A 14,333-nucleotide genomic window follows, 5' to 3' on the forward strand; every position below is an offset into this window, starting at 1 on the left:
GAAAATAAATACATAATTTACAAAACAAAAAACTTTGAGATAAATAAATTAACCTAAATTTACTTTTATAAGTTGTTGTTGTTTTTTTTTTAATAAGTATATGAGAGATTTCTGCTATTCACGGAATAGCAGAAAGGTCATAAAGGTCTATGTATGGTTAACATCAACTAGTGCTTTAAATGCCATGTCAATTGTCCTTTTTGTTAGAAAGTGAACTATAGATGGGTGGGCATATTTTCGCGCCCCAATTTCAGCGATTCTTATGTGGACACGTGTTCCATACTCCGTGAGCTGCGCAGTGGTCTTTTTGATAGACACGCGGCTGCCTGGGAGATGAGTCAATATTGTGAGGGCGAAGCAAGACCCTATTTTCATTTGTGCTTGGGCTTTATCATATCATTCGTTGACAGGGGTAGCAATTCTATTTCTTCTTCGTTCTTTGCTTTGTGTGCGACAGAAGCTGGGGGAGTTTCGTCTGTTTCAACAGCTTCACGGGAAAAAGGGACATTAAGGCCACGCTCTCAGCCATCTCATATATCCCGGAGATTTGAAAATTGTTAATAGTGGTAAGGTAATATTCTTTCCAATCTTTTTGCAGCATTTTGAAACCCTAAGGGGTTTTGAGTTTGCGAAGTAATGGTTTTTTGATCTGCTGTATCCATGGCAAATATTATGCTGGTTCTGTTTGTCTACAATGCTCGGAGTTTACTAAGTTTCGGAGCGAAAGCGGAGTCATTTTGATGGGGTTTTAATTTTTTGTTCCTGTCGTTTTTGAGGGAAAATCTTTCGGGTTTTGGGTGCCTCAAATATTAAAGAAAATGGTAATCTTTGGATACAGGGTTTGTGGAAAAGAAAGTTTTGCCCATTTGCGGAAAGTGTAGGATCGGAGGCATCAGGGTTTTCTGCGAAAGGTACGTTCGTTGTCCGTCCTTTCGTGTCCCAGCTAGTAATCATCAGGAAATCGAATTTTGAGAACTGCGTACTAAGGATAGAACCGTAACAGTGTATTTGATTTTAAATTCACGAGTTCCGCTAGAAATTGATGCAAAGGTCGTTGTTTTCTTATGAAATTGATGCAAAGGTCGTTGTTTTCTTATGCCTGGAGTGAGGAAAACTGAACCAAGAGTGATTTACGAAACACAATTTATCATATTCTTCTGTATTTGAAGGAATTAGAGGAGTCAGGGTTTTGTGTTTTGTAGCATTGAAAGAATATGGTTGCTTGGGCTGATGGATTTTCGTGTTTTTATTTCTTAATGTTGGATTTGGATTTTTGTAGAAAAAAGTGGATTTAAGTGGGAGTCAGACCAGTTGGAGCTGCTGCTACTCTGGGTGTGTTTATTGTGGGATATTTCCCTACCGACTCCATTAGGTAAGTTTTGGATTATAAGTTGCATTGTTTGCGTGACCTTTCAATAGATTTGAAGTGCTTGGTTCTAATGGTTAAAGAAGTTCAGTGATCTGTTTAAGTGTTAAGCATCTTACAGGAAATTCAGGGCTGTCGATATTAGAATTTGCGAAGTGTTTTTTAGGTACACAGCATTGGCTGCCATAGGAATTTGCAGTAAGTCAAATATTTTGAGATCAGAATGGCAAACTTTGCAAGGGACAGTTTATAATATGAATAGTTTTAAGAAAGCCTTTCCATGTGGTAGGCATTGCCTTGTCTAGGAATTTCAATTTACAATAATGTGGTCTCTCGATGTTGAAATATAGGGGTCTTAGAATGGACCAGTTTATGCTGTACATGTAATGCATGTTTCTCCTGGATTGTTAATGTGGGTTGTGGGGTTTTTTTTGGATTTAAAAGAAACAGGAGTCGGAATTGAGAGGAGAAAGAGGTAGTGAACAAGGGCTTTGTGGAGATCTCACGTGAGAAAATGGAGCAGCAAGCCCCAGGCCAGCAGCAGCCAGTTATGGGGGTTGTCAGTGGTCCACCTCAGATGCCCTATGGTACAACACCTTATCAAACAGCTCAGTTGGTTGCACCTGTTGCTCCAGCCTCTGTTGTTGGAACTGTTCAGTCTCCTGGCCAGCCTGCATCTGCATATCCTGCAACTGCTGCTCAGCTAGCTGCACAACATCAGTTGGCTTACCAACATCTTCATCAGCAACAACAACAGCAGCAACAGCAACAGCTACAGATTTTTTGGGCTAATCAGATGCATGATATAGAACAGACATCAGACTTCAAGAACCATAGTTTGCCATTGGCTAGAATCAAGAAAATTATGAAGGCAGATGAAGATGTGAGGATGATTTCAGCTGAGGCGCCTGTGATTTTTGCAAAAGCTTGTGAAATGTTCATTTTGGAGCTTACCCTGCGCTCATGGATTCATACAGAAGAAAATAAGCGACGCACTTTACAGAAGAATGACATTGCAGCTGCCATAACTAGAACAGATATCTTTGATTTCCTCGTGGATATTGTACCAAGAGATGAGTTGAAGGAGGAGGGTCTTGGCATTCCCAGAGGACCTGTCCCTGTTGGAACGCCAGCCGAAGCTATACCATATTATTATGTTCCTCAGCAGCATCCAGCAGCACAGGTTGCACCTCCTGGAATGATTGTTGGCAAGCCAGTGGATCCTGCAATGTATGCTCAACAACCCCGCCCTCCTGTTGCTTATATGCCGCAGCAGATGTGGCCACAACAACAAATGCCAGAGCAGTCCAGGGGCCCATCCTCTAGCAGTTAGGTGCTTTGAGTTGTTTTCTGTTGCCAGCAACAGGTAGATGGTAAGAGGGAAAATGACAAAGCCCTATTTTGATAATGTTGAAAGGCATTTGCTCAAGTTCACTCTGGTAAGATTTATTTGACTTGGCCTATAGAAATGAATTATAAACCAAGGATCATTTCGAGCAAGTTCTTGTGTTTTTTGTTGAACTTCCCAGGCCTTCACAACTATAAAATTCTGGCTGGATATTTTCAAAAAATTGTTTCATGCCCAACTACATTTAAATAGAAGTAAGAGAGATGCTGTGAACATTTTTGTATTTTTTGATTCATGCTTTGTTTTGTTCAGTATCTGGTTTATAGTTTAAATAGTTCATAATTTTATCATTGCATTGAGCATGTGGCCATCCTAAATTTTAGGTAGATGTGATATTCTCACCTAGTGAGGTTAAACTTCCATTTTTTATTTGATTTTGTATGTACCATAAGCATCCTAAATTCTGGGCATTTGTTATATCTGTGTTTCGGAGCAAAATGTGACGCTGTTATATCCCTGTATTACAGAACCAAAGGAAGTGCAGAGGCCATTGTTGTTCATTTAGTACATTATTTTTGTTAGGTCTTTAAATGATTTGTTATACTTATATTATGATAAATAAATATCATGTAAGTGCAAAGGTAAATATTGATACATGCATAATGTTCTATATCAATTTACTTGCTCGAGGATCACGTTCCAATATTACTGACCGTTGCACTTATCTTATGTATTTATAGCACTTATGAACTACTATTTTGCATGTAAAATTTTTATTGTTTTGTTTTTTTATTAATACTTGTTGCTGTTTAATTATCTGTTAATTTTTTAAAACAAATTTCTATGTCGAAAGATGGGACATCCGACAACAGCATTAACATTCAAATGACAAATGTCTTGATTTTTCTTGTCCACTGACTGAGTGGACTACTCGATCCAGTACTATTTGATATACTGGATAAAATGATGTTATACCCAATACTTTGGCAACTGGCAGTCAATATGTCTAATCTGTGTCTTTGGTAACATTGATTGACATATTTGATATTTGCTTGGTTGGATGATCTAGTCTTTAATTTACAATCCTTGTAAATGTCTTAATGACCCCTCTATCATTCACCACCAAAAGCGTGTATTGTGAGACTTTTGGAGTCTGACTTTGTTTTGTATGTCTTTTCTAGACAGACATACGTTATCTCTTTTCTTTTTAGCATATGCTTAATGAGCGGGCCAGTCATGTCAATTGGATTAATTTTATATTGTAAACGATGATTTTGTCCATAGTCTTCCCTATTTTTATTTTACATTTTAATCACTTTCAACGTTTTTTTATTCTGCTCTTTATTGCACCCAGCGAAGATTTTGATGTTGACAGGAATGTGCAATTTGTTATCTTGTTTTCTTCAAATGTGCCGTGTCTAAACATAGACGTTTAGACACTGCAAGTGTTTTGAGCTATTGTGAATTTTGATAAAAACTGAAAGTGGCTGTTAGATAGACAATAGAACTAGGTTATTGTCTAGAGTCAGTATTTTCCAGTGTTACACAGGGACATGCTCTCCATGCCTCAAGACTCATGGACGGTGAATCCCAATGAGAAACAATTAGCATGTTTGCCCAAAAGTAAAACTTGGGGAGGTGCAGCGAGTGTCTTGCGCCAAGTTAGAAATGTTTTGCACATGTGGGGGGGACCCAGTTTACCACACCACCAAAAATTGAGTTGAAAAATAAAAAAAGTAAAACCTAAAACACTAATCTAAGCTGCCTTACATTATCAAACTTTTCATAAAATAAAAATAATGTTAAAGTAAAAATAACTTCATGTTATTCTTCCATGATATGAGAACACATGGGATTGACCCATGGTATTAATGTGGAATATAAAGGGGGGGGAATTAAACTAGCCTAATCTATCTTAACTCCGGATCTACCAAGCGTTGAGAAGGGGATCAAATCTCCTAAGATGCAAACCTCTTTTAGAGTGAAAAGAGATTTGATCCCTCTTGGTGCTTGGTAGATCCAGAGTTAAAATGGATCTAAGATCTTTCGATTTAGTCATTTGTAATGGTTTGACTAGATGGGAAAAGTTTGGTAATTTCACTTGCAATACTTACAATGGAGCAAGTGTAGTAGATTATGTAATTTGCTCGCATAATTTGTGTGAGAAAATGGAGGAAGTTTTGATTGGAGATAAGCTTTGGGACTAAAATTCAGATCACAAGCCAATTTATTCAAGTTTCTCTTGGACAAGAGATAAGCAGTTAGGGTCAAAATATCTGTGTGTTCAACAAAATCTCCTAAAGGGCATAATTCTTTTGACTCCAGAAAATTGTAATACCTTCAAAATAACTCTAGAGCAATGTTTTAAAACTCGGACTCGGATTCCGACTCGGCCGAGGGTCGGCTCCGACTCCGACTCGGTATCGACTCGGCCGGCTCGATTTCAATGACTCGGTCATTGTAAAAAATACATTAAATATTTATTTTTTATAAAAACACATAATTTTAAAGATTTTCATTCATGTTTCCAAACACATAGTATTAGAATATAGATAGAAGACAACATATGATCAAAGTAGGCTCATGAATATATCCATTATATTAAAATGGCACCTAGTGCACTATCCAATACATACACGATGATGATATAGAGATCAAAACAAAAACACAACCAAGGAGGCTAGAAATGGCCTCTACAACAAAAGTCTGTGACTAGTACTACTGGCTACTGCTAGAGTTGCCAACATCATTTGGCTCATTGTTACCTGGGAGTAGGAGCGAAAGCGGGGAGTGGGAGCAGAAACGAGAGTGGGAGCGACATTTTCGGAAGCTCCCGGTTTGGGAGCGGATCCCAGAGGAGTTCGACAACCAATGTCACTAACATCCAGGTACATAGAGGGATTGGTGCTCTTGATTAAATATGAGTTCCATACCCTAATACATGACAAAATTCAATGGAAACATTGCAATCCCTCAATCTTGAAATCCTAAAAAACTGATAAGTCTGCTGGATTTTGAATGAAATTTAAAATTCTACTTTCTCCATATGAAATCCAATGAGGCCAGAACCACTCTCAAACATCCTGAGTCATTTCATGGTAATGTTAAAAATTTAAGTAAAAGGATGAAAATGAAGATTAAGGAGAATGCCACTTTTACTTTAAGAATTTAACATTACCATGAATAGCATAGCCTTAGTAGGGCAATATGATCAAATACTAGGGTTTGGGAGAGGGGAATGAACCCCAAATACTAGCAAACTAATTCATAAACCCCTTTGGAGTCCCCCACACCTAGAAAAATAAAAAAAAGGGCGTGTTTTTATGGTTCACTGGGCACTGTCAGCTACCCGGCCGAGTAGTTATGGATCCGACTGAGTCGGCCAAGTTATGACTAACTCGACCGTCATAACTCGGTTGACCGAACTGAATTTTCTGTCGGGTTGATTTTTTTTTTGTTTTTTGTTTTGTATTAATTATCTTATTTCCGGCTCCGACCAACTCGGTCGAGTCGGTTTCGAATGGGCCATATCTTAAAACAATGCTCTAGAGAGGCTCTTTGAGAAGGATAAAATCCCATTTCACGACTTTCATAGTCATGAATTAACACATTTAATATAAAGCGCACTTGCAGAGTGCAAAAGAGAAAAAAATTAAGAAGTCTAAAACAAATTGCTTTCTAGTTAATGCTTAGTTTGATGAGGAATGCAAGAAGGCAAGGAGAATGTGGAAAGAGTCAAACAAGGATAACATAAAGCTCAAAGCTTACAAGCATATATTAAGAAAGAAAAAGGCTAATTTCATGGCTTCGAGGAGAGAAGAATTAATATTCCTTGGGAAAAATAACCCAAAATTATTTTGGAAGGAGCTCCAACCGAGAAAGATGCAAACTGAAAATAGTATTCCAGCTTCTAAATGGTTTGACTATGCAAGCTTAACTTTATGACCAGGATCCCAAGGTTGACCCTCCTCCCTTGGTCAACGCTGATACAAACTCTTCACGGTGCAAGAGGTAGAGATGGGTATCAAGAAGTTGGGTGTTGGAAAATCAAAAGACTTAGCTCAACTCCAAGCAGAGTATCTAAAGTGGGGCTTAAAAGTTCTTGCACCTCACATTACAAAAATTTTCAATAACATCATATAACAAGGGTTCCCCACAGATTGGACAACTAGTCTGGCAATACCTCTTTTCAAGAGTGGTGACGTCAACAATCCCTCCAATTATATTACCATTATGATAAACCTCTTGTTTGCAAAGTTATTTGGAAGCATGTTAGAAAATAAAATCAACAAGTGTGCAGAAGAAAGAGATAAACGTGCTAAAGGGCAAGCAGGTTTTAGACCTAAACATTCCACAATTGATCATGGTATAACTTTAAGGCACATCATTGAAAAAGTTTGGGAGAAAAAGGAAGAAGCCTTTTGTTGCTTTGTTGATTTCAGAAAAGCCTTTGACATGGTTCCTAGGGATAAGCTTTGGCACAAAATGGAGGAACTTAGGGTTTCCATGCATTTGTGAGCCGCTGTGCATAGGCTATATGAAGAGGTGAAAGTCAAAATTAGAACTTCAACAGGCATTTCTGAAAGCTTTAGAAGTGATATTGGGGTCAAGCAAGGTTGTCCATTGTCTCTACCCTTTTTGGTTTATATATCTACAAGCTTGAAGAGTGGCTAAATTCGGGTGACGGTATCCATTTGGGAAAGTTTGTTATAAAGCTTCTTTTGTATGTAGATGAGTAAATTCTGATTGCTAAATTTGCTCTTGGTTTGCAAGAGCACTTACTTTCTCTTGAGCATTTTTTGTAGAAGGGTGGGGATGCAAGTCAATATTAGCAAAAAGAAAGCAGTGATTTTCTCTGACAAAAGAAAATCAACATAAGTTCTATTTTGAAGGCAACATTTTGGAAGAAGTTGCGTATTACAAATACCTTGTAATTGACTTCAGCAAAAATCTAAGTTGGGATGACTGTACAAAGAAAAGAACTTTGGGGGGTTGGAAAACATTTTATGCTTCTTTTCAAAATAGGTGTAGAGAGGCAGAGTTGTGGGACTGGAAAACCACTCTAACTCTTTTTGGGCTTTTAGTGATTTCGTTGATTGTCTACGGTTGTGAACTGTGGGCCAACAGTACATCCGACATGCAGTGGAAACAAATTGAGAAAATTCAAAAGTGTTTGATTACAAACAAATTCAAAACTAAAAGTGCAGTTCTTTATGCTATCTTGTTAAGTGAAATAGAATCTGCTCCTATTGAAGCAATTGCTATGGTGCGAGTCATAAGTTATTTAAACAAATTGATCAAATGGAAGAGGGAACATGGCCTAAGGTCTTGTTTAATGACATTGTGAAAAAGAAAGAAGACTTGGATGCGGCAAAATAACAAATGGGTTAGAAAATGGGGTATTTGCTTGAACATGTGCCTCACAAACAATAAAGAGATAAAAGCTTTTGTTGTGGATAAGTTCCACAAATGTACTTGGGAGGAGGAGCTAGGGAGAAAGAAAAAGTACTATATTGAAGAGTTTAATCCCACTTATAATCATCTACAAAAGGCGTACATTATTTCTTGGAGAGCCAAAATTCTTATTGTTCAACTACGTACTAATTCTCATCAACTCCGTTGTGAAACAAGGCGTTGGAAAATGCTAAAAGAAGTGTGGGAGGAAAAAGTGTATTTTTTTCTCTTTCAGAAAAGTGGAAACATGAATTTTTTTAATTTCAAAATGTGAGGCCTTAAAGGCAAAAGGGAAAGTTATGCAGATATTCTAGTAGCGACTCTTGGGATAATCTATTCAGCGAGGGGTTTGTCGAGAAGCTGAGAGCGTTTATTGTGAGACTTCAAAGGAAAAGGCCGAATACAAGAGCCAGATGGAGAAGCAATTTGTCCCATAGGCTATCTTTAGCCTCGTGGATGTTAAAATAATTTCTTTCTTTATTTTTACAATGTAACATGTTTATGTATCATATTTATTTTTATAATTTTGGAAATCCCTATGCCAGGGGACCTTGATGTTCCCATGGATGCATTTTTCCACTCCCACATCACATCACCATGCCCCAAATAAAGCAAAACAGATTTAAAATCATCCATGAAACAAACTAGTTGTTTTGAGACTTTCTACAACCTAGAATGGAAGAGATTGTAATCTCTGTCTGGTCTGTAACAGTAATTTGGTGGAAAAAAAATCACATCAGTTTAAGATAGAATAATAAGAATAATAATAATAAATAATGATCTCTCGCACACATATATAAATCAAGGGTAGATTCATCTCAACTCTCAATTTATTAGGTGTGGTTAAGTATCAATTCCTCCATGTGTCAAGCTTTACTCAAATTTTTCACTATTAAAAAGGTTTGTCTAGGAGGGATTTGATATTTGTTGATATTTGTAGATATGGAGCTAAGATGGATCTACGGTGGTTTATCAACACTGAGAAAATGAGGTTAATCATGTCCAATAGCTGGCCTATGTATTTTCGCATGACAATGACAGACTGTCCAATACTTCATTGTAGTTTCTCCATTTTATGAAGTATCCTTGTTGCAATAAGTCAATTTAACCTAGTAATTATGCCTTATCTTTTGGTAGTTTTGACCATTGTTAATTTTTCTGAAACCATGGTAAACAGATTTTGCACTATAAATATGAAACCCTACTCAAAATTGCACTTTGTAATTAATGCTAGAATCGGTAAACACATATTGTAGAAAATATATAACGAAACCGTTTGAATTTATTGTCAAAACTTGCTACTGCTTTAAATTACTTTTGAAAATGAAAATCCGCTACGGGAAAATGGTGAACCTATTACCTTCTTTTTATTACCAACAAAAATGAAAATCTGTTGCATGAGAACAATGAATCACTCACTGCTGAACTGAAAATTGATTGAATTGTTAAGTTTAGGTATGTTCCATGCTTAGAGCAATTTATTTCAATTTTCATAGTTAGCTCAATATCTTTTCTAGATTGGCAATCAAATCAGTGTTTAAGTAAATTGTAGATAGAACATAAACATAAATTGCAGAAGACAAGCCAAGACAAGAGAACACAAGATGTGGCGCTAGCCAGGGACAAACCCCAATGTGGAGAAACCCTTTATCAATTCTTCGTTTATGTTCTTCAATAGTTCAACAGAGAGAGAGAGAGAGAGAGAGAGAGAGAGAGAGAGAGAGAGAGATAGTACATTCACAACAGAAGTCAACACTTTGACTTATCTAGACAACAGCAGAGATCATCTCTAGGAAGATGATGCATGAGATCAGTTGAAGACATGCTGCTTCAACTGATTCTCCAAGGTGACTCCTTCACCTCTCATTGTGCTGCATCTCGTCATCATGCTGCACCTCAATGTGCTGCACCCATCATCACAATGCTGCACCTCATCATGCTTTACTAATCATGAATGTACCCATCACTTTTCTGCATCTCCTCTTGCTGCACTATGCTGAGCTCTTCATTGCACTATGTTGCACCCAAATGCATGCTGCAATACCTCAGCATCCTGTTGCTGCTTCCATCACATCATGCTGCAGTATGTATCACTGTGCTGCACCCTTGTCACTGTGCACTATCATACCGCTGTAGTATACCATGTTGTTGCTTCCATCACAACATGCTACACTCCTTTGCATTCATTCACGTTGTCTTTCGTACCTTACTATCCCATGCTGCCCACACTTCTTGTTCCATTGTGCTGTACCTAAATATCACTATGTTGCACCAAAGTCAAACTTAATCCTCCATGCTATTGGCTATGGCCTGTGGCCTAGGTTAGTAGCAAGACAACCTAGCTATCTTTAAATCTTCTCTTGCACACTCAGTAATTAAGGTACATGAGACCCCTCCTAAGACTATGGTCTAGAACAGTGTTAAGGTCTTCACCATAACTTCAACTTGACTGCGTTTAGGGCAGCTTCAATATAACAACATACATGACTATTACCTAGAACCAAGACAACGTAGAGGGCAGCTAGATCCATGATAGCATTTAGGTCTGTCTTCTAAGTCTGCATTTTAGGTGGCATCTTCTTTAGGCAACGTAGCTTCTTCTTACCCAAGACAACAACTATGTCTAGGGCATCTCCTTTCCCTTTAGTCCTGTGGCTAGGGCATTCTGCCTTCATGACTGTGTTAGGGACAACGTTAGGTTCTTTATGACTGTGCTTTGATCTTGTAGAGAACATCATTAGGGCATCTCTTAGCCCTGCGTTTCCCACACTGTTCTTCCAATTATGACAACATATTAAGATCAAATCAAGGTTCTCTTCTTGCTTTGTTTGAGGGTTTCTTTTAGGACAACGTTAGGGCGTTAGGGCTTCTCTATACCAGCGTTGAACCCTCCTATCCTTGCTGCGATATAAGAGCCTCCGTTTTGGGTAGCGAAGATTCTTCTCCATGAATGTAGATGAGGGCAGCTTATAAATCTCTTCGTCTAGGGCTAGGGCAAACCTCCTAGATCAGCGTATTCTCTTAGGGATTCTTCCTTCCATTAAAACCCAAACGAATGGAGAGGAAGAGATCACAGGAGAGTTGTGAGTGTGTCCAAATGACTTTCAAGGCACCTCTATTTATACTAAAACGTTGAGCACATGTGGGGTTTATTTAGTTGTTGGCCGACCTTGACGAATTGTCCCATAGCACAAATAAATTCATATCTCCATGAATATTTATTGGAATCGGATGCTCTTTAGATCAACCCTACACCTCTCGATGAGAGGGATCCAAGAAAAATATCAGCTGCCATTAATAAGATGACCCACATGGAGTTTGGCCCTAGTAGCTAATTTTAACACTCCCTCTCAACTAGGGAGAACTCCATCCGCCGATCCATGTACCAGATTGTACTATCTCTGCCATCAGTGCCCTGCACTGCTTTGCTCCGCTGAACCATGAAGAAGATGAATTTGTCGAGAATGTCTAATACCATTCTCTACTGACCGGAAGTCAGTTTTATTGATCCCAAATCAATATCAGAAGAGAGTGTCTCAAACCACTCATACTGATCCCAGATCAAAATCACAAGAGAGTGTCTCAAACCACTCAAACTACTCATACTGATCCCAGATCAATAGAGGTCATCCTAGTATAGGGAGTATGATAGATACAATGATGCGTCAATCGATAGCACTACTATGGTCCCTAACCCCATTTGCCTGCTCATTGATTAGATGAGAGGTACTTCCCATGAGTCCCAAATTGCATGGGTAGGATACTTCGACAGGAGAACCATTCATCCTATCCCTAAGTCGCCTCGAGGTATCACTGGGGAAGGCTGAGCCATTCACCTTGTACACAACACACCATTAAGGGAGGGTGAGTCGCCCTATGGTCACGTGTTGCTCCAATAGTACCCCAAGCCCCTCGGAGCTCCCAGAGCTCAATGCATGAAGCTTGCAGGACCCTCATAAGAGGGTCTCTCAACGACTCTAAGTTGTTCGGGAAAGTCACAAATTTGACCTTTCCTTGGGGCTTTGACAGAATGTCTGCGACCTGTACATCAGTCTCAATGCGATGGAGCCTCCTCGCTCATCGACGTACCATATCCCTGATAAGGTAGTATCTGATGTCTATCTGCTGGAGCAATCATAGAATACAAGATTCCTCAACAATCGAATCCCCCCTTGGTTGACACAGAAGATCAAGGTGGTATCCATCATGTGTACAAACAGCTCATTGAAGAGCTTCCACAACGAGGCAGCTTCATATGAGATCATACACGTATCTACGTATTCGGTCTCGGCGGTGCTTATAGCAACCGAATTCTACTTCCTACTCATCCATGATATTGAAGCAGAATCCAAAGAGAACCAAGACTCAAAAGTGCTCTTGCGATCCTCCACACTGCTTGCCTAGTCAGCATTCGAATAATCATTCAGCTTCACATTTTCGGTAGTGTATCTCAATCATGAGAGATTATGCCCCGAAGATATCTCAGAAGATTCTTGGCACCAATCCAGTGAGGCTCAACCATATATAAGCTCATCATGCTAATTGCAAAACATATGTTTGGACGGAAGTTCACCAAGAACATCAATGCGAATGAGTTTATGAAACTCAAATGCATTTCCCAAATCTGGTCCGGCATCACTACCATATAACTTCTTGAAAGTTAAGATCCTGGAGGTAGTCACGGGCTTGCAGTTTACTGTTCCACATCTGGAATCCAACTCGCTCTTACTTTTGCAAATGTGAGGGTCTGCACCTGTCAGAAATAAGTCATCCTTAGAAGGTGCCGGTATGAGAGGTCTATCATCCACAACCTTCGAGCAGTGGTTTGGATCGGTTCACTCCTAATGAATCTCAACTTCATCAGACAGCGATCAATCCTCTCATACTATGCTAGGGGTGTTTTGCTTCAAGCCATAGAGGGCTTTATTCCACTTGTATAAATGAGATTCTCGATCATGAATCTCAAACTCCTCGGGTTGTTCCAAACCTATGGACTTGCTACATAAGGGGAATGGTCCCCTTGTAAGATTTTCATTCGGTACATCTCAGACATGTACCTTCACGCTCTTCTTGAATTCAGGCATCCCTGTCACCATTTGACTCACATCGGGTAGGGCCCCATAAGTGGACCTCCGGTGTTATAGATGAGATATGTCAATTGACATGATCCCCAATGGACCATCCTGCTACTTGATACAAATTGACAGCCCTGAACCCATGCGAAAAAGCATCTTTGAGAATTCTATTTTCAAACACGTACCTTTCCATCGATGAATGCCACCTTGAAGCCTTTGACTTCCATTGTCGAAGCGATCAGGTACATAAAAGAGATTCTGTAAATGAATCGAGTTACCCTCATTCAATTGAGGGGTAACATTTCCTACACCCTTTCTGGATAGGTGGCATTGGCTCCAAGTATAATCCCACGATTGTTTCGATCACTTACCAAATTCGAGACCAAATTCGAGAGAACACCCTTCTATCCGATGAAGTGCCTGGAAGCACTATAATCAATAAGATGGATTCCCAAAGAGTCTGAAGGAGAGGGCCAATACAAGATAACGCTTCTTGTCTTATCAGAAACAACATTTGATTCTTCATACCTGGGGTTCCTTGCTTTCTTTGAAGAGTTGGCTATTTTCCTTGATGACTTGCATTACCTATCATACCTCCGATCATTGAAGATGTCCCTGGAATGATTGTTTATCATCATCAAGTGATGTGTCCCTACCTCGGACACTCCTTCGCATAATGGCCGAACTTAAAACAAAGCATCTGCCTTTCCTTCCACCCTTAGATCCGGACTTCCCATAGAAGTGATCTTTAGGTAGGCCATCAGAAGCTTCTGCTGTGCCACTTTGATAATATTCTCTGCTTCGACTTCACCCTTGGTGAATTTGAAGAGGGATGAGGAATCCATTGATCCTTTTGTCCTTTCCCAACTGTCTTCGGTGATTGCTCTTTCACTCTTGCTTGGGCTTTGTTTTCACCTCAGCTCCGATACCATGTTAAGTTTAGGTATGTTCCATGCTTAGAGCAATTTATTTCAATTTTCATAGTTAGCTCAATGTCTTTTCTAGATTAGCAATCACATCAGCATTAAAGTAAACTGCAGATAGAACATAAACATAAATCACAGAAGACAAGCCAAGACAAGAGGACACA

General features: G+C 39.1%; 1 protein-coding gene across 3 annotated transcripts; it reads left to right on the forward strand.

Moving 5' to 3' along the window:
- Nucleotides 1-343: 343 nt before the first annotated feature.
- Nucleotides 344-2,997, forward strand: LOC149245168 (nuclear transcription factor Y subunit C-4-like). 3 transcript variants are annotated; one of them, XM_089457683.1, is made up of 5 exons: nucleotides 344-571; nucleotides 839-911; nucleotides 1,280-1,372; nucleotides 1,488-1,564; nucleotides 1,811-2,997. In XM_089457683.1, exon 5 carries the CDS (start codon nucleotides 1,881-1,883, stop codon nucleotides 2,697-2,699), a length of 819 nt encoding a protein of 272 aa, XP_089313809.1. In that variant the 5' UTR covers nucleotides 344-571; nucleotides 839-911; nucleotides 1,280-1,372; nucleotides 1,488-1,564; nucleotides 1,811-1,880; the 3' UTR covers nucleotides 2,700-2,997. The 3 variants fall into 3 exon arrangements, with proteins under 3 accessions (XP_089313809.1, XP_089313808.1, XP_089313810.1); XM_089457682.1 differs by lacking the exon at nucleotides 1,488-1,564; XM_089457684.1 differs by lacking the exon at nucleotides 1,488-1,564 and having other exon boundaries at nucleotides 344-566.
- The last annotated feature ends 11,336 nt before the right edge of the window (nucleotides 2,998-14,333 follow it).

The sequence above is a fragment of the Pinus tabuliformis genome, chromosome 7 (genome assembly GCF_031772625.1).
Source record: "Pinus tabuliformis cultivar Carrire ecotype Pingquan chromosome 7, CPIR1, whole genome shotgun sequence".
NCBI classification, from domain to species: Eukaryota; Viridiplantae; Streptophyta; class Pinopsida; order Pinales; family Pinaceae; genus Pinus; species Pinus tabuliformis.